Consider the following 25,482-nt stretch of genomic DNA (forward strand, 5'->3'; position numbering starts at 1 on the left):
ATAATAACACAGAAACCTTACTACTGCAATCAGCTTTCACGAGGAAAAAATCTACACGGCCGAAAAGTATTTTAACCACAATACCTCTGCCGCCCTTGGCTGTCTTTCAAATGGTTGTTGTATTTGAGCATCGAACATTAATCTGCGGATATGATTTCACCAGGCAAAAGAGTCTATATTGAGTATTGAGTATGTACGTATAGGGCGGAACAAGACGTAATGATCACAGCACTAGAACTCATTAAACATTCAGAATTAATGAAATAGAATGGGCCCAATAGAGGGAGATCGTGTGTCATCGCCTTGTTTACTCCAGGGAAGACGAGCCACATGTAACATGCCAGTCTGCCGAGGTTCACATATCATGCATGCAACATGGTGGTGTTGTGGTCAATTACTAATTGTTTAATATTTACAGATATGCACAAACATCAGTCTTGAGTGGGTGTAAACACAAAAAGAAAACCATTAACTTTTAAACACAGCCTTATATTCAGCTCTGTCCGCACAAATTAAGACCCACTTTGTGTAATAACAAGTAAATATTGCAAATAGCAAAGGAATGTGATTCATCATTTCACTGTTGACGTAGGGGCACTTCTGTGGTTTCATCAAGTGTCATTATTATCAAACCTGTATTCATGCCTTCTTCTCATGACATCTGCTACCCATGGCAATCAGTCAGTCTCCGCTCCCGCCTCCATCACAGACATGGGAGGGCCCTGCCATTAGCCTTCAGCCTCCTGCAAGGCATGCTATACTCCCCGCTACGCCTGATCACTCTCCACAGACGGAGCCTGTCAAAATCACACACACGCACGCACGCACGCACGCACGCACGCACACACACAATATTCAGTCAATAAGGTAGATAATGTATAGCAGCCAGGGCAACAGACAGGGACACTGATGAACTTAATGAGGAAAGTAAATCATATAATGCTGAATAAGGAAAACAAAATTGGTCCACCATTACCTAAAGCAGCAACATGTGGTATAAAAGCCAACCCTTCACTTTTGCCTTTACAGTAAAAGGTGCACTGTGTAGGATGGTGGCCAGAGCAGGTACTGCAACTATGCTGCTAACGGAAACTTTACTTTCATGAATATTTATCAAGTAATAAAGTAAGTAATATTTACTAGTATGACCAAAGTGCAGTAAGTTTTGCAGCTAAAAATATATATTTCTGGAAATTCAAAATGGCGGACAATGGAGAAGATCCCCCTTTTCATGAATGAAAAGTTCAATTTTCCCAGTCATAATGAATGTATTAGAATTTGATGGTGGTGGTAAGTGTTCATGACAAAGGTAACATCTGTAAATGGGCAGCATTTATTCTGAAAATAAACTACTAAAAATCATACACAGTGCACCTTTAACAATCATTGATGGTGCTTTAATATATTAACCATTTATTAACCATATTAACCATCCAGCCTAGAATACTATTGCACATGCAACCTAAGACGACCATACCCACGCAATTAAATAGAGTTTTCCTGGTTAATATTTTTTTTTTACATCTTTTCATAGGAATTACATCCTGCAAATGTAACCCCAGGCATTACAAGCATCCCAATACAATCAGAAAAAAGCCAGGCCAGAGTTCAAGAGGAGAGACATGGAATACATAAAAGAATAAGGTCAAATTTGCAATTTTATTGTTGAAAGAAGACTTCAACTACAGTATTTATAATAAATATGCAACATTTTCTTTTTGAACTAATAATCAATCATTATTAGTATGCCATTTCAGACAGCAAACTTTCAAACATAAAATTAGTCTTTTGAGATCTTAATATCGAAATTTAGTTCTATTCATCCTTCATCGCTTTTTCCCGAGGTAATGAAATGGAAGGAATACTTGAAAATCACTGAGAAATGAAAAGGGGTATTTTCATTTTATAGTAATATAATAACATAATATCACCATCATAAATGAGAGTACTGCAAGCCAAAAAGCTAGAGCGTTATGTGCAGGGTAGTAGAAAAGTAATTCTTATGATAGCGGTACCTATATAATATATTATACATTATTGTACTACCATATTATACTTTAATCCACTCAAAGGTCTTTATAGTGAGTTTTCCAATATCGTAAGGCTTGATGGAGCGTGACAAAAATGAGTCTTCCGAGTACCCTGTATGACTGTGTATCAGCCTATATGACTTGGAGCCATTGTACATATAATATCTAATGCCACACATTTGCTGATGCAATACAATAGGTCACATGCCTCTACATTAGCACGGGTCATAGTACATTTTTTTACGCACACACATATGACCCACTATGTGTGTACACACACACACACACACACACACACACACACACACACACACACACACACACACACACACACACACACACACACACACACACACACACACACACACACACACATCCATGTAAATACAGTACACGGGCAGACATTTTCATGCGCTCTCTCTCACACACACACACACACACACACACACACACACACACACACACACACACACACACACACACACACACACACACACACACACACACACACGTATTATTACTGGGTTAAGTATGTGATTCAGAACATTGTGAGTGAGTCGACTCTCACTACAGGGCAGCTGGTAATCCTGCTTACAAATGAGGAGTGGGATTTGAGGTGGCCTCTTGACATGGAGGACATTGCATGCGTGGCCAATATGGACCCGTGTTTGTTTCAAGACACACAGCAGCGCCGGCCGTATTAGCACGAATACAGTACACTACAGTACAAGCCATGTCTTTGGAATGGGAGACCAATAGGAGACCATTTCCATACAAAATCATAATAAATAAATAATAATAATAACTGATTTTTTTTTGCTTGACATAACCATGGATTAGTCAGTCCGGACAAGCAAGTTATTGCTTGTTCATGCACTTGCTCCCCATGTGCGTATATGTCTGTGTGGTTAAGATATTTGTATTTTTATATTTTTTATAGCCACTGTATGTGTCATTATGGATGTTTGGGGAAAGGAGTGCAAGTACAATAAAGAGTAAATAATAAATAGCATTTAAAAATCTTCATTTTATTCTACGCATGACCTGCATTTTGAAAATATGTAATGAACATGAGCAAGGCATACATGTCTGCAGAGATGGCAGCGGGGCCCCTAAAAACATCCAATTATTGGTGAGCCCTCCCCCCACCAAAAAAAACCTTTTCAATTGCCTGCCAACCCGGCGTAGGAGTCTCAAAAACCCCTCATGTTCACCCCCTCTTATGGGACGGGGGAGTGAGGGGTGGGGGTGGTGGGCAGTGGGGGCTAGACCTTCTACAGATAGTCAAACAGCGACACTCATCTTTAACCCATTTTAGCCTAAGCCCTTTTTGGGAAAAGGTGCTCTCTGCCTATTAAAACCTAAATATCTCAGCCTCCGAAGCACATAAAAACATGAAGTAAGTTGCATTTAAAAGCCAGGACTCTCATTTTGCATTGGAATGTGTGCATTCATCTCTGCCACACATCTCAAGAGCCTGCATGCAGCGTATTATACAGTGTGTTGCTCCAGGCTAAAATGAGTTAAAGGGCAGGTCGAAAAAAGCAGAGGCAGGAAAGAGATAGCCTACTGCATGATGAGAATGTTTTGACACAAAGTGAATCAGGATACGCTACGGTATAATACACAGAGAGTATATTACACAATATAGCAGGCACATGCATGGCATAGTTGCCCACGGTGCCCGAGCAACGGCCCTTTTGCCCACATTGGCTGATATTGCCCTTCCAAGGGAGGGGAAAATAATATGGCAATTATAATTTCATATTTCAATATCATTTGATTTCTTTATAATTCATAATTTTGATTTAAGTTTTGTACAATAAAGACTTAAGTCAGTCATACAAATTCATCAGACCCGTCGAGAATGGGCACGAGCGATGTGAGGTAGGTACTACGCAACAACTCCGGTGGGGAGGGAGAAGGCACGCGACAGGCCCTTGAGCGCCTATGAGACACACGAAAGATTTTGAAGATGCCTGGGTGTCGGCTAGAGCCCTACACACAGTCTACATATTAGGGTACAAAATATGCTCACAATCAACCTCTCTAATACAATGTTGAGTTTAGAACTTTTAGTTATCATACATCTGACAGCCAGCCAGCGCCACGTTTAGGTAGCAAAAAAACCCGACAGCCAGCTGTAGATATGCCTCGGAAAAATAGGCTAAGATTTCATGTTTCAACTGATTTGCTTTGCAATTCGTATTTTTGATTGAAGCTTCCTAAATTAAGTTTTCAAATTCAGATTCACCTGCACCTCGAGATAGGCAAAGGGAGGGGCAGCATGCGCGATGCGGGGGGCACGCGCAGCTCTACATGGGAGGGAGGGGGGAACAAGCATGCGACCAGGGCAGAGACGCAAAATATGTCGAAGATGTCGTGGGAGTAGAGCGACTGCCCTGACGGCCTGAGGTGAGCTGGAAACACAGCCGACTACACAGTATTAAACTACATGATCACAATTAATGTCTCTTAAAGCCGATCTCGAGTTTAGGACGTTTGATCCTAAATAATCTGACAGCCGGGGTGTGCCACGTTCAGATATTGGGGGAATACGACAGCCAGCTAGCTTGCTTGCAGTCAACGTTTTACATGGCTCAGGTTGTTTTGTGGAAGGCTAACCCAACTAAGAAACATGGAGATGACATGTCGTTTTATCAAGCAAGAGAGAACTTAAGGGGGTAGGCTAGCTAAAGGAAGCACATCTCTGCAGAGTTGGCTGCGAAAAAAATGAACAGGTGCAGGTGAGGCAGAGAATCTTTTTCAGGATTGTAGAGGTTTGATCTTGGTGAGACCGCTAGGAAAGTGCGTTTTCTTACGCTGATATAGCCTATTCTCCGACCCAAAGATAGGCTACTGTTTCCACTGTCAATGTCCATGTAATTGAATCCACTCCACGTGATAACTGACGTTTACTGTTCTTCTCAAGACATAGGCCTACAAAATGTGCATGAACTAACTAAAATATCTGTAATGAAAATAAAAGGTTATAAAGTCTGCGAGAAGCTCGGAGCTTCAGAGCAACATATAAGAACTGGTGCTCCCACGCCACGGTTCTTTGTGATCTGAAATGAAAGCCGGCTCGTCCATTCTTAAAGCGACAGTACACATTTTTAATATAGGCTACAAAAGACCCAACAAATGACCTAAGCCTGTGAATTCTTATTGTTTTAGCTTTCCTATATAATATTCATCATTTTAATCATGGAATAGGCCTATGCCTATTAATAAAATTTCAAATTCAAATTAAATGATCTTTTTAACAATTTTTAACTATTTCTATTTATTATAACTTAAAGTCTACTTTGGCTGCTACAAGGATTATAAAGATGACAGTGGGTTAATTGATTAAGCATCCTCATATTTAGCCTATTAATTTACTCATCATTTCATTTCATTTAAGATGAGGATGACTCAGAGCCACAGACCTCTGCACATAGGGCAGGTAGGCATAAGACTGATAATCTCTGTGACTGATACAGGTTTAAAAACTATCAAGGCTTTTTCTCATAATTTCATTTAATTTAGGGGCAGCCACATACCACACATGAGGACATGTGGATCAGGAGACATTTAGGGCAGGTGGGCATAAGGCTGATCATCTCTGATATGATTAATAGGTAGGCCTTCATGTTTAAAAACTAGCATGTTATATCATATGGTACGCATATTCAGGATACTATACAATAAAAAATATTAATAATTATGACAATAATATACTACTTCTACTACTACTACTAAAAATAATAATACCCATGGTGCAGTTTCCTAAAAATTCTGAAGGCCGCTCATTGCTGATGTTTTTTTTTTTTTGGGGGGGGGGGGGGTGCCCTTTCTTCAGGTTAGAGCAACTGCCCTTTGAAATTCCTGTGCACGTCCCTGCAATATAGTATAGTGTAACAGCATGTTACGATATATACACTGATAAATGTGTGCACCCATAGCACCACGTGGCGTCAGGGCTCCGCTTATGGCCTGACCAAACGAATAATGATTAAAAGGAGAAACGTTCTCATGCATAATTGAATTAGCATGACTGAGAGGGAGAGATGAATGAGTCGATTGCATCATCATCATCATCATCACCCATCGCACTGTACCGACTGCCTCACAGTCACACTCCAGTGACGTCGTCCCTGGCCTCGTCCTACTGGGTAAACCAAATGTGACTGGTGCCCCCGATTGCCGAGGGGGTCCGACTGTCGAGTAAGATTTTCCACATCCTGTAAATGTGGCTTGGTAGCATTTCAAACCACATTAATCTCCCTGCGGAACTTCAATAGTTGGAAAATTGCTGGAATAGGAATAGGAGTGACATTTAATATCAGAAGCACGGGGCCCGGCGATGCGGGGACGGACGGACGGACGGACGGACGGACGGACGGACAGACGTGGATGGATGGAAGAAGAGGGGCAAGTCGTTCGCGCAGAAATCAAAGCTTCCACTCTGTCCGTCACACCTTCTGCTCTACTGTCTACTCTACTCTACGGCAGCTCGGGGGGGTCAATCTGGCTTTCTTGGAGGCCGGGCTAATGCAAAGCTGTTGTGTCCCAACATGACTCTCTCTCTCTCACTCGCAAAACAAACAAACAAGCGCACGATGACCGCCAGATGACTCAGAGGTCCATGCCGCTGTACCCGCCTCCGCCGTAATCCCCCAATCGCTAAGTGATATTTAATCATACAACACAGCAGCGCCACCCCACACACAACGACAGCCACCAAACACTGCCCCTGGCTCTTGCTGCCATCGTGTGCGTAAAGCACAGTACAGTGCGTTCTGTTTGTTTTGTAGGCCGGCTTACACCTGCCCTGCGCGGGGTAAAGTGGGCAAGTGGATTGCCCCTGGGATCGAGACCCCCGTTGGCAATCCCTTAGAATATCCGAGTTCCACAGCGTCCACTGATGTCAAGCCGCTATAACAGCTGAGCATTGCAGGCGGGGTCCTCGTGTCAATCTTCTCCATAACATCAGAGCATTGCAGGCGGGGGCCTCGTGTCAATCCTGCAGAACAGTCTGAGTGCAGTAGCAGAACAAGCTATGGTACATGCTGTGCAGTGCAGAGGTGAAGCCCCCAGGCAGAGGCGGATTGACACACATGCTAGATATGGCTGCAGCCTAGGGGCCCCCACCTAACAGCCAAAACAAAAGCAAAACCTAGTCAATATTGTCAACTTGGCATTGCCACACTTCATAAATTCATGGAACAAACGAAAAACTAATGTACCAAGTAGTTAAAAAATGGCACTAATAATGCCTAAAAAACGTTTTCTATTCTACTTATTCCATTATAAAATTGAATAATTTAAAATTCATTTTAGATATGCTAGGTCAACCACACATTCTACCAAAAACAGCATCAGAATAGTTCCACGTTACTGGAGGAAGGCATCGCAAGCACATGAATTCAGGTGACGTCAGCGTCATTGTCATCATCAGCGTCCAACTGGGGCATGCCCTGCTGGCACCCCACTCAAACACACGCACGGAACAGTGTTGCCAGATTGGGCGGTTTCCTGCTTAGGATGGCCGTCTGCGGGTAAAAATGGATTTTGGAGAAAAAACGCCCAATTTGTGGCCATAGAAATCAATAGAATTGGTCAGCATTTAGTGCTTCCAGGCGGGTTTTGAGCATTTTTGGGGCTGGAAATTATCAGCTTCATCTGGCAACCCTGGAACGGGAAACCAACCAGCCTTCTCTGCATGTCCCTCTCTGATTGGTGCAGAGCACTGCCAGCTTGCAAGCTTTTGCTTGAGCAAGACAGAGCTCCTGTGTTTTAACCCCTTAGCGCAGAGGCTATGTTATAACCTTACTGTCACCATAATTGTAATGGCTATGTCTTAATATGTTACTTGAGGCTCTCTGTGCTGTCATAGCAATGTTGTTATGATGTAGTTGAGTATTTTCAGCAAATAGTGAATAGGCCCGCCAACGATCCCATCTGCAGTAAGAGGCTACAGACATTCTCTGCGTACATGGACTCATGCGTGGAATATTGGTCAAGGGTAAAGGAAAACACACACATGGACACACATTTACGCTCACACACCCACATGAGACACTGTTACGTGGCCCAAGCAGTGGCGTCTTGAGGCTGTGGTGTGTGCATGTGTGTGTGTGTGTGTGTGTGTGTGTGTGTGTGTGTGTGTGTGTGTGTGTGTGTGTGTGTGTGTGTGTGTGTGTGTGTGTGGAGTTCCCTACACTAGCTGACCCTGTGGCCTGCAGGCTCCACAATGCCACAGAGAGTGACGCTCAGCTAGCTGCTCAGGCAGAAACAAAGGGAGGCCAAGCAGCTAGCAGTAGCAGCCAACAGGAGAAGCAGTAGTAGTAGTAGCCAGCAGCAGTCATTGGCAGCATTTGTGACGGCACATTTCTACGCAGTCTGCACAGGGTGCATGTGCACTTCACCATTTCAATGCATTCTGTTTAGAGTTTTTAAAACTAGAATGCATTGTAATATCGCATTGCACATGAGCGATGCGCAGACTTCGCAGAAATGCGCCATTGCGAACGCGGCCAATGACGCCTGGGTTCCAGAGAGACATCAGAGCCCCACCCCCTCCTCCTACTTCCTGTCTGCTACTCGTCCCCTCACCCCACTCCCATCTCCCGCATGACGCTAGGAGGACAGTGGAGACTGTTACTACACTGGAGCATCCTGGGACATCGGGGTGACGTTACAATGGCAGGATGATGACAACAGAGGAGGGGAACAGATGAGGAGAAGAGACGACAGGGAGGAGAGAGAGCATAATGGAAGAGTGGAGGGCGAGGAGAGAGGAGGAGAAAGATGAGGAGAAGAGGATGACGGAAGGGGGAGAGAAGAGGAAAGGGAAGAGAGAGGGAGGGAAATCAGAGAGAGGAGAGAAGAGAAGAGAAGATAACAGAAGAGGGAGAGAAGAGAAGAGGAGTTTTGAGGGAGGAGAGAGAAGAGGAGAAGCGAGGATAATGAAAGAGGGAGAGAAGAGGAGAAGAGTCGAGAGGGAGGGAAATCAGAGAGAGGAGAGAAGAGAAGAAAGGATAACAGAAGAGGGAGAGAAGAAGAGAAGAGCTGAGAGGGATGGAAATCAGAGAGAGGAAAAGAGAGATGAAGAGTGGAGCTGAAAAAGAAAAGACAGGAAAAGAGAAGAGTTCATTGTGTCATTGCTCAGATGCTTTAACGCAATCGGCAGTGAAGAGAATGGTCAATAGGAGCAGCAAAGCGGACAAGGATGAAAAAGGGGTCAGTTGTCCCAGGCCCAGGGAGAGAGGGGGACCAGAATTGGGTTTTCATTACACTGTATGTATTGGATGGGGGACCCTTTCAACTGACTTTGCCCTGGGCCCAGCAAAAGCTGTCAGCAGCCCTGATCACGAGCAGTGGCCAGGGCCAGATTAACACACAGGCTAGATACTGTATGGCTGCACCTGCCAGGGACCTCCAAATTGGCCAAAAGTGAAAAAGTGCAGAATTGTAAAAATTTAAAAAAATCATCTCTTAATTTGATTACAGTTGGTAGACATGTTATCCTTAATTCCTAGAAAGTAATTATGACACTGTCTATATAAATTTGTTATGAAATTTGCCTTGAGGGGGGGGGGGTCCAAAGAAACCTGTAGCATAGGGGCTCCATGCCGTCTTAATCCAGCCCTGCTAGTAGCCCATGCGCTTCTAATGCTGTGTCCACACTGCATGTGACCTAATGCATACTTGAGAAAGACACGTCAGCTCAACTCACTCTCAAGCACCCAGCTCCCCGACCCCCCGGCCCCCCCTGTGGCTGCACAAAAGTAGTTAGAAAAACAAACCAAGTGGTCTAATTGAGAGGGCATTGTTCCTTCCCAGAAAAAAAGAAGAAAAAAAGAAAGGGGGAAAAAAAAAGAGCGGGTGGTGGGGGAGCGTTTCAGACAGGAGCCACAGAGATGGCGCCCAGGCAACATGGCCTCACACATGTGAGGCCCTATAACGTCTAGAATAGCGGTTCTCAACCTTTTTTTGAATAAACGCCCCTGGACCTAATCATAAGCCTCCCAACACCCCCTTGACCTCATCATAAGCCTCCCAACACCCCCTTGACCTCATCATAAGCTTGTCAATGTCCCACTTAGTATTATAAAATAAAATTTAATAATAGACTAATGCCCCCCCGATGGAAACCACGCACCATCCCCGCTGAGCTGTATCCTTCTCAGTGTCCCCATGTAGGGCTGCCCAACACCCCCCGGGAGGCTGTCAAGCCCCTGTTGAGAAACACTACTCTAGAGGAAGGTGCCAAATGGATAGCTGTAGCCTACTGACCTGGGCCAGGGACCATTCCCCTTTATGTAACGTTTACTACTTAGAGGAAAATGTTGCTTAAAGTAGATACACTTTACTCACCCCAAGGGATTTAAAGCACATAATATTATATGATGCTGCTGCTTCTTTAAACGTGGTAAAACTTTATGTGTCAAAATTAAATGTGTCATGCAGTCTCTCTCTCTCTCTATCTCTCTCTCACACACACACCCTATACCAGTGCTTTTCAACATTGAGTTTGGGACCCCAAGAATACTAATAAATATCACTAATAGTATAATATAAACTAATTCATATTCTGATCGAAACAATGCCTACAATTTTAGACTGTCATAAATATAGATCTATTGGTTTTGATAGCCTGTGAGTTAGGACAGTTGTGTCTTTTGGTCCCCTGGCAAAAACACTCCACCAGTCCAGCCCCACCCACACCCACCTAGCTATAGCTCCTAGCTTCTCACTGAGCATCCGGCAGCACCACAGCTGTAGAACAAGGTCTAAGGAAGTCTCACTGCTATTGCTGTCCACTTCTAATTCTGCTGATTATCATTCAGGCTTTCGATGTGATCCAACAGACATTTTTACAGTTAAAATTGCTTCTTAATGCTGATAAGACTAAGCAAATGTTGTTCTCAAAGCCAAGGAAAGTACCATCAATCATCCCCTCAGTACTCTCCCTTGAGGGAACTGAAATTGAGGTGGTACATTTGTATAAATACCTGGGTATTTTGCTTGATGATACTTTGACGTTCAAAGCCCACATTGAACATTTTATAAGGAAACCTAAACTAAAACTAGGTTTTTTATTTAGAAATAAATTCTGTTTTTCCTTTGATGTTAAGATGTGCATTGTCTGTGCAACTTTTATATCCATCTTAGACTATGCAGACCTGCTGTACATGAATGCTTCATCCCAATGTCTGAGTAAGATTGACTCTGTGTATCATGGTGCCCTGAGGTTCATCACTAACTGTAGGGCTCAAACTCATCACTGTGAACTCTATGCCAGAGTTAAATGGTCTTCACTGACTACCAGGAGACTTACTCACTGGTATACATTTATTTACAAGGCAATACTCGGACTACTGCCACCTTACATCTGCAGCCTAATCAAAGTGAGGAATATTGAGTCTTATGGTCTGCGCTCTAAAGGCCATTTGTTACTCTCTGTCCCTTGCTTCCGCACAGAACTGGGGAAGAGGGCATTTGTGTTTTCAGCCCCTACCTCATGGAACAATCTACAAAAGGACTTGAAACTAACAGATCTGATTCCATTGAACGATTTTAATTCCAAGATGAGATCACTTGAGACAGAGTCTATTGTCTGTAACTGTTTCAATTGACGTGTTATTTTACTTGATTTATTAATGCAACTGTGTAATTTTAATTTTGTAACTTGAGCCGCCACTTGGCCAGGACACCCTTGTAAAAGAGGTTCTTAATCTCAACGGGTTTATTTTTCCTGGTTAAATAAAGGTTAAATAAAAAATAAATAAAATCATCAACTTTCAAATCTCTTCGAGACTTGGTCTGACCAAGAGCATAACAATTTACATTTTCCAAACGGCATGGTTGACCCGCCTCCCTTGGTTTGCGATCAGAAACGATATCTACATTGCTCTTGGGTCTTGGCCTGACTAGAAGTAGTGCCAAAGGGGTTGCATCACTAGGAGGGCATGGCCTGGCTACTCCATCCCCACGCCTCCACACCCACCTAGCCAGCTCCCCTGTGACCAGCTTATCAGTGAGCGTCCGGCAGCACCACGCCTGTAGAACAACAATGAAGTCTCGCTGCTGCTCCTGCCCACTTCCACTTACCTCCCGCTGCACACCTGCACCGCTACCGTACGTGTGAACTCTGCGCTCTTCTCTTCCCGGGTGAGAATGACGCATCCTCGCTCCTCGCCACAAAGCTACTGTCCTCCTCGCACGCCACAAAGCTACTGTCTGAGAATCTGTACAGGAGTAGAAAAAATAACACAGCCACAATAAAAGACAAAGAAAGAAAGAACGAATGAAAGAGCATGACAGGAAGAAAGAGAGCTAAAGAGAGAGAAAAAAAGAGCAAGAAAAGTGAGCAAGAGAAAGAGAGGGATTAGCAGTGGCGACAGCAGCTGAGGAGTGAGTGAGTGAGTGAGTGAATGGGTGGACGGATGGGGCTGAGTGACCGCAGGGACCCTGAAGTGAGGGGTGAATGAGAATGCAGCATCATGGCGCCGCCGCCGGCTTCCCCCCGGACCGACAGTCCAGGCAGCGTAGGAGGACAGAGGTTCTCAAAGTGGGGGGCCGGGGACCCCTGTGGAGGACATCAGGAGTTGCCTGATTATCATCGAATCTCGTACTGAGATGTTAGTCCGACCAAGAAGATAACGAATAACCTTTCCCAAACGGCTGGTTAACCCGCCTCTCTCTGTTTGCTACTGGTCAAGGTCAGAAAAAGGCTGTGCCGAAGCTTAAACCAAACATTTCTTAGTCCCACTAGAACGTCTCCACTTAAACCACGTCATTGCCTTGAACACACCTCTACCCAGGGCCATTGGAGCTCCTCCAAGTTGACTGCTTCCTGACAAAGTGGGTGGAGTTCCTGATTTCTACGGAGCACAGAAACAATATTTGGATTGCTCCAGGCCTGACTAGAAACAACGCTGAACAATGGCTACATCAGGGGGTACTAGGAGGGCCACGGCAGGTTGGCAGCGAAAACAAAATAAATAATTGCATAAATTGAATTACTAACTACACCAAAATAAACATAAAATAAGCTAAACAATATTCTGTTTAGTTAAATACGGTATTATTATAATCCACTACATCTCTGAACCTTACTACTATTATCATTATTATTTTATATCCCTGTGGGGCACTGACTCACAGGCCTAGGCTATACTTGTGAAAAGAGGGTGGTAAAAATAGGGTGGCACGACCTATGTAAGTTTGGGAACCGCTGCCTTAAATTCACTGGACAGAGGTGGATACAACTCGATATAAAGCTGTTGGAAAAAGTTTACCGCTCACATACGACAGCCATGCAGGTGTCATTGTCAGAGTTGTATAAAGTAGAAAGTAGAAGTAATACAGCTGTAATTGCAACACTAGTGGTATGACATTACATGTTTCAACTTTGTAATAACATAGTACTAGTGTTGTAATTACATAAGTAAGAGTACTTCTATTTTATACAACTCTGGTCATGGTAAAGTTTGGGAACCCATGACCCATGTGAGGGGGGTCTTGTCTGGAATGTACTGGTACATTACATTAAATCACATTACACTTACACTTACAATGTGGGATTAGGTGCCTTGCTCAAGGGCACTACAGCAAGGGATGAAGGTGCTGGTAAGGGTGGGATTTGAACCGGCAACCCTCTGATCTAAAGGCCAGCACTCTAACCATTGAGTCATGGCTGCCCCGTGGTACATGTATGTGGGGCCTTGTCATGGTAAAGTTTGGGAACCCCTTGGCCTAGGACATCACGGCAGCCAGACTGGGCCTCCCCTGTTCATGCTCGGCTGAGCTCTCTGCTGCTGACCTGAACTTGTCCAGCACATCATTAACAGCAGGGGAGAAGGAGACACTCTGTCTATGGATACTAAGGGGTGAGCAACAGAGGTAGGTGTGTGTGTGTGTGTGTGTGTGTGTGTGTGTGTGTGTGTGTGTGTGTGTGTGTGTGTGTGTGTGTGTGTGTGTGTGTGTGTGTGTGTGTGTGTGTGTGTGTGTGTGTATGTGTGTGTGTTTGCGTGTGTGTGTGTGTGTGTGTGTGTGGCTGAGAGAGAAAGTAAGAGAAGAAAAAACATGCCACTGTTCTGAAGGAGGAATGAAAGACATAAAGACATAAAGAAAGCGGTGGAGGAGTTGGAGGTGGACGTGGAGGTGGAGAATGTAGGGTAGAGGTAGGACACGTCACTTCAAGAAGAAACGTGCGTGTCTGCTCTGACAAAAAGAAATAGAAAAAGACACACCAGAAGAGACAGAAAGAATAGACAGTAGTTCATAAGTGCATGCTTGCTGTGGAGTTGGAGCAAGCCAGGCCAGACCAGACCAGACCAGGCATGGCATGCAGCAAGGGTTGGATGCCTGATGGTGTCGTGTCGTCAGTGCAGTGCATTCCTCCTTGAGGAGCTGAGGGCTTTTAGTGCCCTGAAACTGTTCAGGTTGAGGGAGGTGAGAGGACATCCACACCCCACCTCCTTCTCCACTCCCACCTCCCATACCCATCACCATACCCACCCCCTTCTCCACTCCCATCCCCTTCTCTACACCCCACACCCCTCTCCACTCCCACCCTCCATCTCCACTCCCTCCCTCCATTCCCATCCCCTTCTCCATCCTCACCCCCTTCTCCATCCTCACCCCCTTCTCCACTCCCACCTACTTCTCCACTCCCACCCTCCATCCACATCCCCATCACTCCCACCCTTACCTCATAACCGCCCCCCCGCCCCCGCATCACCCCATACATACCTCTTCCCCATCCCAACCCTCTCACCCCCATCCCCACCTCCCATACCTCACACCTCCAATCCAAAGCCCCATCCACAACCACTGTTGCCAGATTGGGCTGTTTCTCGCCCAATTGGGCAGTTTAGAATGGCCTTCTGTGGGTAAAAATGGGTAAAAGGGCATTCTTTCTGCAAATTTGTGGCCATAGAAATCAACAGAACTTAGAATTGGGTGAAATTTAGAATTGGAATTTAGTGCTTCCAGGCAGGTTTTGAGCATTTTTTGGGCTGGAAATCATCTGTCTTATCTGGCAACCCTGTCCCCGTCCCTGGCCCCATCCCCCTTACCTGACCCCCGCCCCCAGCCCCCAAGCCTAGCCAGTGACTCATTGGACCACACCAAAGACCATCAAGCGCTCATTCCCCTCAGACTGACTGACTGTGCGGGTGCTGTGAGTCGGTACCGTGCCGTGCTGTGTAGTGCAGTGTGGTGCGGTGCTATGCCGTGCCACACCAAGCCTCACAGGAAAGGTGGTGATGTCAAAGAAGGCTCCCTTTGGACTCGCCCTCATCCATTTAGCCATTTCTCCCACAGGGGGAGAGCCCGGATTACATTTCCCCAGTATCGGATTCAGGCAAGCACAGTCAATGTACCAGAAACACACCCAAGTTTCCATGACCTCCCACTAACAGCCTTAGGAGAAAGAGAGAGAGAGAGAGAGGGAGAGACAAAAATAAAGCTCAGAAAAATGTCCCGTAGCGTGAAAACATGCCGTTAAGTAATCTCCAAGAAAAGGTACAAGGGAAAAAAACAAAAAGAACATCACAGAGAGACATTCATGTTGAGCCAGTCAACAAATTAGTCACTCTAAGACTCCTGTCAAGTTAAACATCTTCAGGGCACACAACGAGAAGAAATAGCAGCATTGAGGAGCATGTCATCGGGTGGATTAAGACAAGAGGTGAAGCTGAGGTGAACTGATATTCTCTCAACACTGGACTTTAAAGTGTTGAAGTTCAACTCTCATGCACGGAATCCTCTCAAAGCGCTTGACTATGTAAACCTTTAATTTCATTTAACTATGACACATGCCCCTGGAAGGCCTGTTGTTGAAACCGAACATAGTAAGCCTGTTGTTGCTTAAAGGTGCACTGTGTAGGATGGTGGCCAGCGTAGGCATTGCAACTATGCTGCTCAAACTGTGCTACCAATTCTCCAATGTGATCTTTTCATGAAAACATGTATTTAGTTTTACTAAGTAACAAATTAATATTTACTAGCATGACCAAAGTATTGTTAGTTCTGCAGCGAAAATTATCTATTTTTCTGGAAATTCAAAATGACAGACAAGGAGAATATCCATTTTCCCAGTCATAATAAATTCTTAGAATTTGATGGTGTGTAAATATTTGGGTAACATTTGTGAATGGGCAGCATGAACTCTGGAGATAAACTGCTAAAAATATTACACAGTGCACCTTTACAAGCGGAGTGATTTTGAAGGCCATTATTGTAAGCAATGGGTAAATATGTGAAAACAAATACTATTGTTACTCCAACATCTGCCTCTTTCCTTCTTTGCTGTTTTGCATGTACAGTATGTCATTGTTGAAATGTGTTTTATCACAAAGCTGTCCACCCTAACTTTTCATTAATTTTAAAACGTTTATTATCTTTTTTTTCTCGTTTCATGAACGCATACAAAAACAAAACACCACTAAGCTCCAATCACATTGTTGCTGCTTGGATATTTATCAATTTTTAAACTCCTTAGTCAGTATTTATGAATTGCATTTGTAATTTTAACATTTTAAGTCATGTACCAATCACTCGAGTTCGACTGTAGTGTCATTCTGGAATTTCAATGTTGGAATTTTGTCTTTTTTCAACAGTGCTGCTTGCCAGTGCTGAGGTTATGGGCGAGCAGAGTGAACAAAAGAGCACCTGGACTCAGACTGCTGGCAACAGGTACACCCTCACTCCCCAACGGCAAGAGAGGTATGAAAGCCTACCGGAGAGTTTTTGGCAACCTACTAGCCTACGTCGCACTTCTTTCCAGATTGTTCTTCTGTATGCTTATCAGTGTTTCCCATACAGTACATTGAGGAAACTATGGCACACCGCCATAGTTTAAATTTGGCCGCCATAGTTTCCGAAAATGTAAAAAAAATAAAAAAAATTTAAACGATTTCCGTTTTTTTAAAAGACGATTTGAAAACGATTTCCTTTGCAATTTCCTCCTGGAATAAATACATCCTATAGAGAAAACCACGACTGTTTGAAAGACAGAGGGAGACAAAAGCCTAGTCATGTTGTTGTAGTTAGGCCTAATAACTACAACAACATGTTAACTTGGGTTTGAGAGCAATAAAAAGACCTTCAGAGAAGGGACAGTTGGGATGAGTTACTGACACTCCCCAGGCTATGTTTTACAGCTGTATGAGAATGAGTTAGGCGACAGGCCTTCATTGACACAGCAGAGGAGACATCGGGCTGCATATAGAAATGAATGTGTAATGAATGTGAATAGACATAAATGTGTAATATGTTGTTCAGCCCTTTTACCGGGAGGAATTTTGAAAAACTGGCCCTGTTACCACCCCTCATGTAGAATGTGTACGCCTATGCGTGTGGGGAAAAATGCATAGCTTACTCTCTTAGACCCCTTTAGTCTGTGCGTTAAGAATTTCACAGTGCTCCTAAATTCTTATCTGTCGTCGTATTTTGTTTAATTTTTTTTCATTGCATAGGCCCCTGCATGAGGGACGAATGAAATGTGTGTTGCAAACAGAAATGATTAACTGTATTGCATTTTTTTTATATGACAATGTACTAGGCGGCCTACTATAGCCTACATGTCATGGGTAAAATCTTATGTAATTTCTGAAAACATAAATGGCTGAAATGTAGGCCTATAGATTCTCCATGCGCCAATGTCATACATTACTCATTGTTTTGCCGTTTTGCATTTACGCATGAAATGACTATGAAATGCCCGCGTGAAATGCCCGACAAAAAAAATCCTGCCCCGATAGTTTCCAAAATTTCTGTGGGAAACACTGCTTATGCTTTCAAGCTTTCTTTCATTTCATAAACTGTGACATATTTGTTGTTGTTGATGATGGTGGTGATGATGATGATTTTATTTTATGCTGCAGTGATTTTATGCTAGCCTGGGCGAATAGCTGACTGTTGACTACGTCAATCAGTCTGGCAAAAGGCATGAGGAATCCGTCTCCGTGGACAATGGGAGATGGTCTGATCTTACTCTATCATTTAAATTAATTGAAGTTCCAAAATCAAATTAAAACCCATATTGTGCTTTATTAGCATGCCTGTTACGTTATAGCGTCGCAAAAGCATACAAATAACAAAACGAAAGTATGAATATAGTTACCTTAACCAATCAGTAGCGGAACTCGCGGGTGAGTTCTACGTCACCACTCTCAATTGTTTGCTGATTGGCGAAACACTGAGAGAACCGAGCTCGAGGCTTTTGCCAGACGATGTGCGGAGCCAAAATCTTTGGGTGGAGTACATGGATGGCGTCGCCAGGCTAATTTTATGCTGCTAAAGCTGCTGTTCTTTGCGCTCAGAGGCAGCTTTCTGGCAGCTTGTAGGCCTACACTGTGCTCACTCAACATCACTCCACAAGGTCCCTTCATCATAGCTTAGATCAGACGCGATAGATCAGGACCTCTGCAAGCTTCAGGCTTGGATTTTTTTTTTAAACAAATCAACACATGACTAACAAAATCAACAAATGTGGCACTCATCTGCTGGCACCAACATGAAGGGGGAATCTGATTTGCCATTGTGATTAAATGCATTACAGATCACACAAACAAATGTAACCTGTCCTTTTAACACCTCTACCACCCCCCCCCACCCCCCCACCACACAAACACACACCCACCCACCCCCAAACCAAACACGCACGCACACACACACGAGCGAGCGCACGCGCACACGCGCACACACACACACAGAGTAACTCAGTCCTAGCCTGGTTATAATCGACTTTCAAATCTCTTCGAGACTTGGTCTGACCAACAGCATAACTATTAACATTTCCCAAACAGCCTCCCTTGGTTTGCTAATGATTGTTTGCTTCCCAACAAAGTGGGAGGAGTTAACTTGTAAAGTACTTGAATTGACTCTTGACTAGAGATGGGATTTATGGCTCTTTGACGGGATCCGGATCTTAGTGGCTCGTTCCTTTCAAAGAGTCGTTCAAAAAACTGGCTCTTTTGGCTATTTTTTAAATTATGTAGTCAGTGTTAAGAATGTAATATTTTGACTCCATCTCAAGGTAATTTTGTCCAAACAACAACTGATTATTCTCCTGCTTCTAAAGACCGTTTTTGCCTCTCTTTGAGGTAAACAATTGTGTTTTTTCCCAAATTTAATTACTCTGGTCGAGGTCACGTGCTTAAAATGAATGAAAAATGAACGAAATAACGGTCGAGTGGCTCCCCCAGCTGTGATCCGGTTCTCATCGTTCACTTCAGGGAGCCGTTCAAAAGAACCGGCTCGTTCATGAACGACACACCTACTCTTGACATGACTGGTAGCAACGCTGAAGCTGTTGCGTCTCTAGGAGGGCACGGCCTAGCTAACTCAGTCCCACTTCACTCCTCCATTATGATGCTTTTGTTAGTATGCACTGCCAAAATTAAGAAGGCCAAACTTCTTTCCTTGGAGTGGTTCTGGTCCACTATGTGTCTGACATAAGATTAGTGGTGTCAACAATGATCGATTCGGCGATCCAATCCAATGCGGGGCATGGACGATCCAACTCAATGCGGCAAGTTCCAGAATCGATGCTGCAATTTTTTTAAGTTTCAATTACTTCCGTGGATATTTCGGGAGCAAATGAATGTTAAATTAAATAAGAGTACTTCAAAGCATTGCAAGATTGATACAGACTGATCCAGGAAACAGCCAATAAATTGTTGCTCAGTATTTGACTACTTGTATTGCCTCATCATGACTGATGAAACATTTGCTTTGCTTTCAATAGAAATGTAATGCATTGCAATGCATTATAGAATTGAATCGGATCGGATCGAATCGCATCGCTACCTCCCGAATCGTGATCGAATCGGATTGTGAGGGCAGTGCCAATCCACACCACTACATAAGATGGTGCATGAACTCAGTGACCTCTGGAATAGTAGCATCCCTAATACAAGGACCAACCATTTAGCCCTGGCCCAGAGGCTGACAGGAGTTAACATCATGTACCAACCTCAGTAGGCTACCAGCAAGCAGCCCAAACTAGGTCCTAATAGGTGGGCTATTAGGGTGGAATTAGGGTTGCCAACCGTCCCTTGAAATACGGAATCATCCTGTATTTAGAGAGAAAAGTACGGGTTCCGTATTGAACTGAAACGGGACACAGGACGTTAAAATGCAAGAAATTACATCTAAGAAATGCTAATTTTTCTGGGGGACGACCCCCAGACCCCCGGCACGATGAAGTGTCCCGTATTTTTTTCATTGACAGTTGGCAACCCTAGGTGGAATGGATATTGTAGTTACTGCAAATTTGAATATATCTACAACTGGACTCATTTTGGGCCATATGGCGTTGTCAGAAGATGAAGGTGGTATGAAGACCATTTTTTTTTTTTTTTTTTTAGAATAAACTCAATTTTGACAAAATATCCTATGTAGCCTAGTTGCTGCAGTTTGCCTTTGTAGGGCAGTTGGCCTCTATATATTTCACTCTTGTTTTTAAAAAAAAAAAGTGGTTGGAAGAAAGGGTCCTCGTAAAACAAACTGTTTTTCAATCATGAAGAATTTGATGGATTGTGGTCCAATCAAATTGACTAGGCTCATAGACTATCTCCAACGTCGATGCTTTGCTGCCTTTGTCCAAAATGTCACAATTTCAAAACGCTAGGCCACAGATTGCAAAAAAAAAAAAAAAAAAAACACACACACACACACACACACAAAAATAGCCTGTGTTTTCCAACAAGCCAAGCATTCATGGTGCATGGCTGGCATGGCCAGCATTTTTTCCCCTTCTTTTCTAAAGCTCTCACCTGACTAAATTAAAAGCACATCAAAATCGCTCTTCTTCCCTGTTGAAAATAGCATGATTGATAACACAGACTCTCAATTCACTGATTTCGTCGAGGATGGTCTCCACTCAAAATAACATCAAGTAGGCCTATTTTCTACTTAAAATCGACGAGGGAGCATTTGATGTCGAAAACAGAAGTGAAGAAGCCCCCCATCACAATTTCAGCAGTTTCCCGCTCATGGCGAACTCCTGGTCCTGGCGCCTGCGCGAGGGCGCAATCAGAGACTAACTCACGCGCATCACTGTGAGGAATTTCCTTGATGTAGGCCTATTTGAAATTATATAGGCCTATCGCAATTAGGTAAAAAGTCAAGTCAGATAGAATGGTATATTTTGTAACTAACGATAAATAATCACATATTAGTATTATGTCAAATCATTGTGATAGTAAAAGCTGGCAAGGTGAGCAGGCCGGTAGGCCTAAAGACTGAAAAAACGATCTCCACTCGATTTATGTGACTCTTTTCTTAACCTCACACAGCAACATTTTGAATACAGACTACGCTTGACTGCACTTTACATATGACAATAATAATGGTTCGAATTATATTTGCCTACCTTTGCCATGCTATGGCATGGTGCCACGAGTTTCTCCCCTAGAGGTGAGTGTGCATCCAACTTGTGTTCCACGAGCGCAGGTGTTGAGTGATGGTGGCATTTTGGCAAATTGTAAGCAAAGCTTTCACGAGGAAGTGACAAGCTTTTAAATAGCAAGATTACTTCATGTACACAGAACACTGGTTGAATTGGACCATTGGCTTAAAGAGTAGGGCAAAAAGCACAAATAGAAGTTGGGCGTTACCCTAATTTGTCTAAGGCACCGCACACTAGCCTACGCTTTCATTCAGCACACCATGGCAGCGGTCCATCCATGTTCAATGTTGTTGGAGAAAAAGCACCCCATCTTGTGTTCTAAACTGAAACTGTCCCAAGGTAAATGTGCAGGGCATGTATAACCCACATGGGGGGGGGGGGGGGGGGGGGGGGGGGGGGGGGGGGGGGGGGGGGGGGGGGGGGGGGGGGGGGGGGGGGGGGGGGGGGGGGGGGGGGGGGGGGGGGGGGGGGGGGGGGGTGGGGGGGGGGGCTTCCAACATTAATGTTCACAGCATGTCTGAACAGCATTCAACTTATTTACCACATACGCCTAGGCTATGTATGAATCATCTCATCACTGCAAACCATTTGGCAGAAGAGTCCCTGTCCTTAAAAGGTGCACTGTGTAATAGCCTATTTCTAGAAATTTATTTCCAGAATTCATGCTGCCCATTCACAAATGTTACCTTTCTCATGAACGTACTTGCCTACCACGAATTTCATTATAACTGGGAAAATGGCATTTTTCATACATGAAAAGGGGGATCTCCTCCATGGTCCGCCATTTTAAATGTCAAAATTGGCATTTTTAGCTGCAAAATGTGGTGTACTTTCATCATACTAGTCAATATTAGTTCAGTATTTAGTAAATATACATGAAAATATCCAATTTGGCAGTAGACAGCACAGTTTCAATGAGCAGCATAGTTGCAATATCTTCTCTGGCCACCATCTTACACAGTGCACCTTTAATGTGGGAATAAGAATGTGGATATATGGGAGATTATAAAATAACAGACTGGTACTGTATGTGGCCATTTTGAATCATTCTACTACATGATGAGTAGTATGCATTTCATTTGTTTTATTGGAATGACTCCGACAACACCACCATCAGAATCATGACTTCTTTTCTGTTACACAAGTGGACCCCTCAAGTGAACATTAATTCACCCAGCGAGAGGCGCTAAAGTTTAACACCCCGTTCGCTCATACAAGGCAGTTCGTGGGAGAGAAAAAATATATATCAGTGGTCCATCTTTAATCTCTCTGAGAAATAACCACAACACAACTTCTAGCAGGGAGGGCATTCACCCATTCAACACATAAAAGCAGTAATTACCATCTGATTTTAAAACTATGTGACCCTATACGCAGCATCAGCGCACTCACTGTGTGACGGATGGGTGTACAGTACACTGAATACTGCTAGAAAAAAAAAACGAAAAGTCACACTGTGTGCTTGGAATGAGTATTTGTTTCATTTTCAATTGTGACGTTTTCATGGTTGAGTAGTGTATCTAGCAAATATGACGATGATGTGTAATCCTCTTAAGACGTGCTTTGGTACAGTTCCTGGCCATTAGAGACTGGGGTTGGTCTGTCTCTTCTCATCTTGAAATGGGCATATTGGCCGCTTAACAACAGCAGCACTCAGACCACACTGGGTGCATTCCAATATGCCACCTTGCGTCCTCCACTTGTGCTTGTGGCCTCACGTTTTGCTGATGCCCCGCCTCAGTGGAGAACACAATTAAGTTTCCCCGCTGTCAGCCTAACCACAACAATTTTTGGGGGAATATTCTTCATTCACCATCCAGTTTGCAAATGAGAAAATGATTTTACAATTGAGCTTTTGCGAGATATTGAAATATAATGCTGTTGTCAGAGATGTCATCACAACGTATTACTTCCTGGTACAAGGCCACAAGCACAAGTGGAGGACGCATATTGGAACGCACACCCTGTTTAGCTCGCTCACATCGTCTAGTGCATAACCCACTGCCACAATGCGGGCAGCTATTGTGATAAAACATTGAGATCCTATAAACACAAAAGTAGATTAAATCTTTAAGGTACAAGTTATATGAGACAAAGAAGAGAAACAAAAAACACTCTCACTCAGAACAATCCCCTTATTCCAAAGAAAAGCGAGACACATTCCAATATATATTTCCAATCATTCGGTGATCTCTTTGTAACAGTACAAAAAAAAGGCTTCAATACAGTTAGAAAAATCCATTGCGAGTGGAAATCTTGGTCCCTTGATAATAAATACCATAATATATATATATCCTCTACAGGTGCAAACAGCACAGCGGATCCACCATCATCAGTGTCCCTCGCCGCGGTGCACCAGGACCCCCCTAGTCCCTCTCCTTTTCCCTGTGCCGGGGGCCCCAGGTTAGGGTCTGTACTGGCCAGTCTGTGAGGGTGGCAGCCCACCGCTGTACCTATTAGGTGCCATCATGGAGCCACCTCCGTACGCAGTCCTGAAGCCCTGCAGCGAGGGGCCCCGGGCACCTGTGCCCAGCGCCATGCCCATGCCCAGCCCCAGGCTGCCACTGCCGCCGTGGGGGGGTAGGGGCGCGGAGAAGCCCTGGTGGAGCATGCTGGAGTAGGGCGAGGAGGAGGAGGCGGAGGAGGCCCCGTACGCCAGCCCCATCCCCATCCCCATGCCATAGGGCCGCTGAGGCTGCATGTTGGGCAGCATCACCGGCTGGATGTTCTTCCCCGGCGTGTTGAAGGAGAACTCCGGGGGCGGGCTGCTCTGCTTGGCAGGGGTGGACGTCAACGGGTCCGTGGTGTCAAGCGGCTTGCCGTGCGAGTGGCCGTGCCCGTGCCCGTGCGAGTGGCCGTGCCCGTGCCCATGGGAGTGGGGCGGGAAGCCGGGCATGCCGGCGTAGTCCGAGGGGCTGAGGGTGGTGGCGGTGGGCATGGGGCCGGCCACCAGGGACGGGCGGATCCAGTCGTCCTTGAAGATCTGGATGGTGAGCGTGGAGACCAGCGTGTGCAGCCGGTTGGTGACGTGGGCCAGGACCATCTGCTCGTTGGCGTCGCGGCGGATACGGACGTGGACGGAACCCGCCTGGAGGAGGAGGAGGAGGAGAAACGACGAGACACGAGAAGAAAGATTAGATACGTGATGAGATAACATAAGATTAAATGAGACTTGAAGAGAAGATAAGGCTAGCCTTTATGCAGAGAAATGACAAGTATGATAAGATAACATGAGACTTTATTGTCTCTGTAAAATACATCTGGCAATTTTGAGAGTGTGTGAATACATAGAACATAACATGTTAACACAATAGACAATAGAAAAACAGAGAGAGAGAGAGAGAGAGAGAGAGAGAGAGAGAGAGAGAGAGAGAGAGAGAGAGAGAGAGAGAGAGAGAGAGAGAGAGAGAGAGATAGAGATAGAGATAGAGATAGATAGAGAGAGAGAGAGAGAGAGAGCGCGAGCAAGAGAGAGAGAGAGAGATTATTAAGCCACACAGGACAGGCCGGCACACAAAGTGAAGTCGGCAGCAAATTTGCTTCACACCTCTGCCAAATATAGAAGTCAGTAGGGACAGAAAGCACAACAATGAAGCAAAACACAAACACTGCAATTTAAAACAAAAACAACAAGTAATCAGGTCACGTTCATCTCAGGCCATCTCATAATGAGAATGCAAAGAAGAAACCCAAATGCACACTCACATACACATACACACACACACAACTCCCCCCACTGCCGACACACACACACAGAAACACGCGCACACACACACACAGAAACAGGCACACACAGAAACAGGCACACGCACACACACACACGTGCACACACACACGCGCGCACACACACGCGCGCACACACACGCACACACACACAGTCCAAAAGTAGGACAATGCATTGCTGAAGTTGAACAGAAAGCCCAGCAGCAGCTGATTCCAGCGGGTGAAAGCCCATCTGACTGGAAGTGAGAGGGAAAGCCATATGCTACAGGTCAAGGGGCCGTTTCGGGGCAATGCTTCACTTGCACTACTGCTAGA

The 25,482-nt window shown here is 44.6% G+C and overlaps 1 protein-coding gene and 1 long non-coding RNA gene across 3 annotated transcripts in view; both read right to left on the reverse strand.

Moving 5' to 3' along the window:
• The window catches only part of LOC134441819 (uncharacterized), a 44,217-nt gene extending 22,632 nt beyond the window's left edge, over positions 1 to 21,585 (reverse strand). Inside the window, exons 1-3 of one of the 2 annotated variants that reach the window (XR_010033208.1) lie at positions 21,409 to 21,585; positions 12,132 to 12,268; positions 634 to 797 (exon numbers count right to left, since the gene is read on the reverse strand). This is a non-coding gene — a long non-coding RNA (uncharacterized LOC134441819). The remainder of the gene's footprint in view (positions 1 to 633; positions 798 to 12,131; positions 12,269 to 21,408) is intronic. The other variant, XR_010033209.1, reaches the window with a different exon arrangement.
• Positions 21,586 to 22,479: 894 nt separating this feature from the next.
• Positions 22,480 to 25,482, reverse strand: part of slc30a6 (solute carrier family 30 member 6) — a 65,656-nt gene continuing 62,653 nt past the window's right edge. Inside the window, exon 15 of the mRNA XM_063192221.1 lies at positions 22,480 to 24,532. Coding sequence (XP_063048291.1) covers positions 23,849 to 24,532 — 684 coding nt within the window. The 3' untranslated portion in view covers positions 22,480 to 23,848. The remainder of the gene's footprint in view (positions 24,533 to 25,482) is intronic.

This window comes from Engraulis encrasicolus, chromosome 24, assembly GCF_034702125.1.
Source record: "Engraulis encrasicolus isolate BLACKSEA-1 chromosome 24, IST_EnEncr_1.0, whole genome shotgun sequence".
In the NCBI taxonomy this organism is placed as follows: Eukaryota; Metazoa; Chordata; class Actinopteri; order Clupeiformes; family Engraulidae; genus Engraulis; species Engraulis encrasicolus.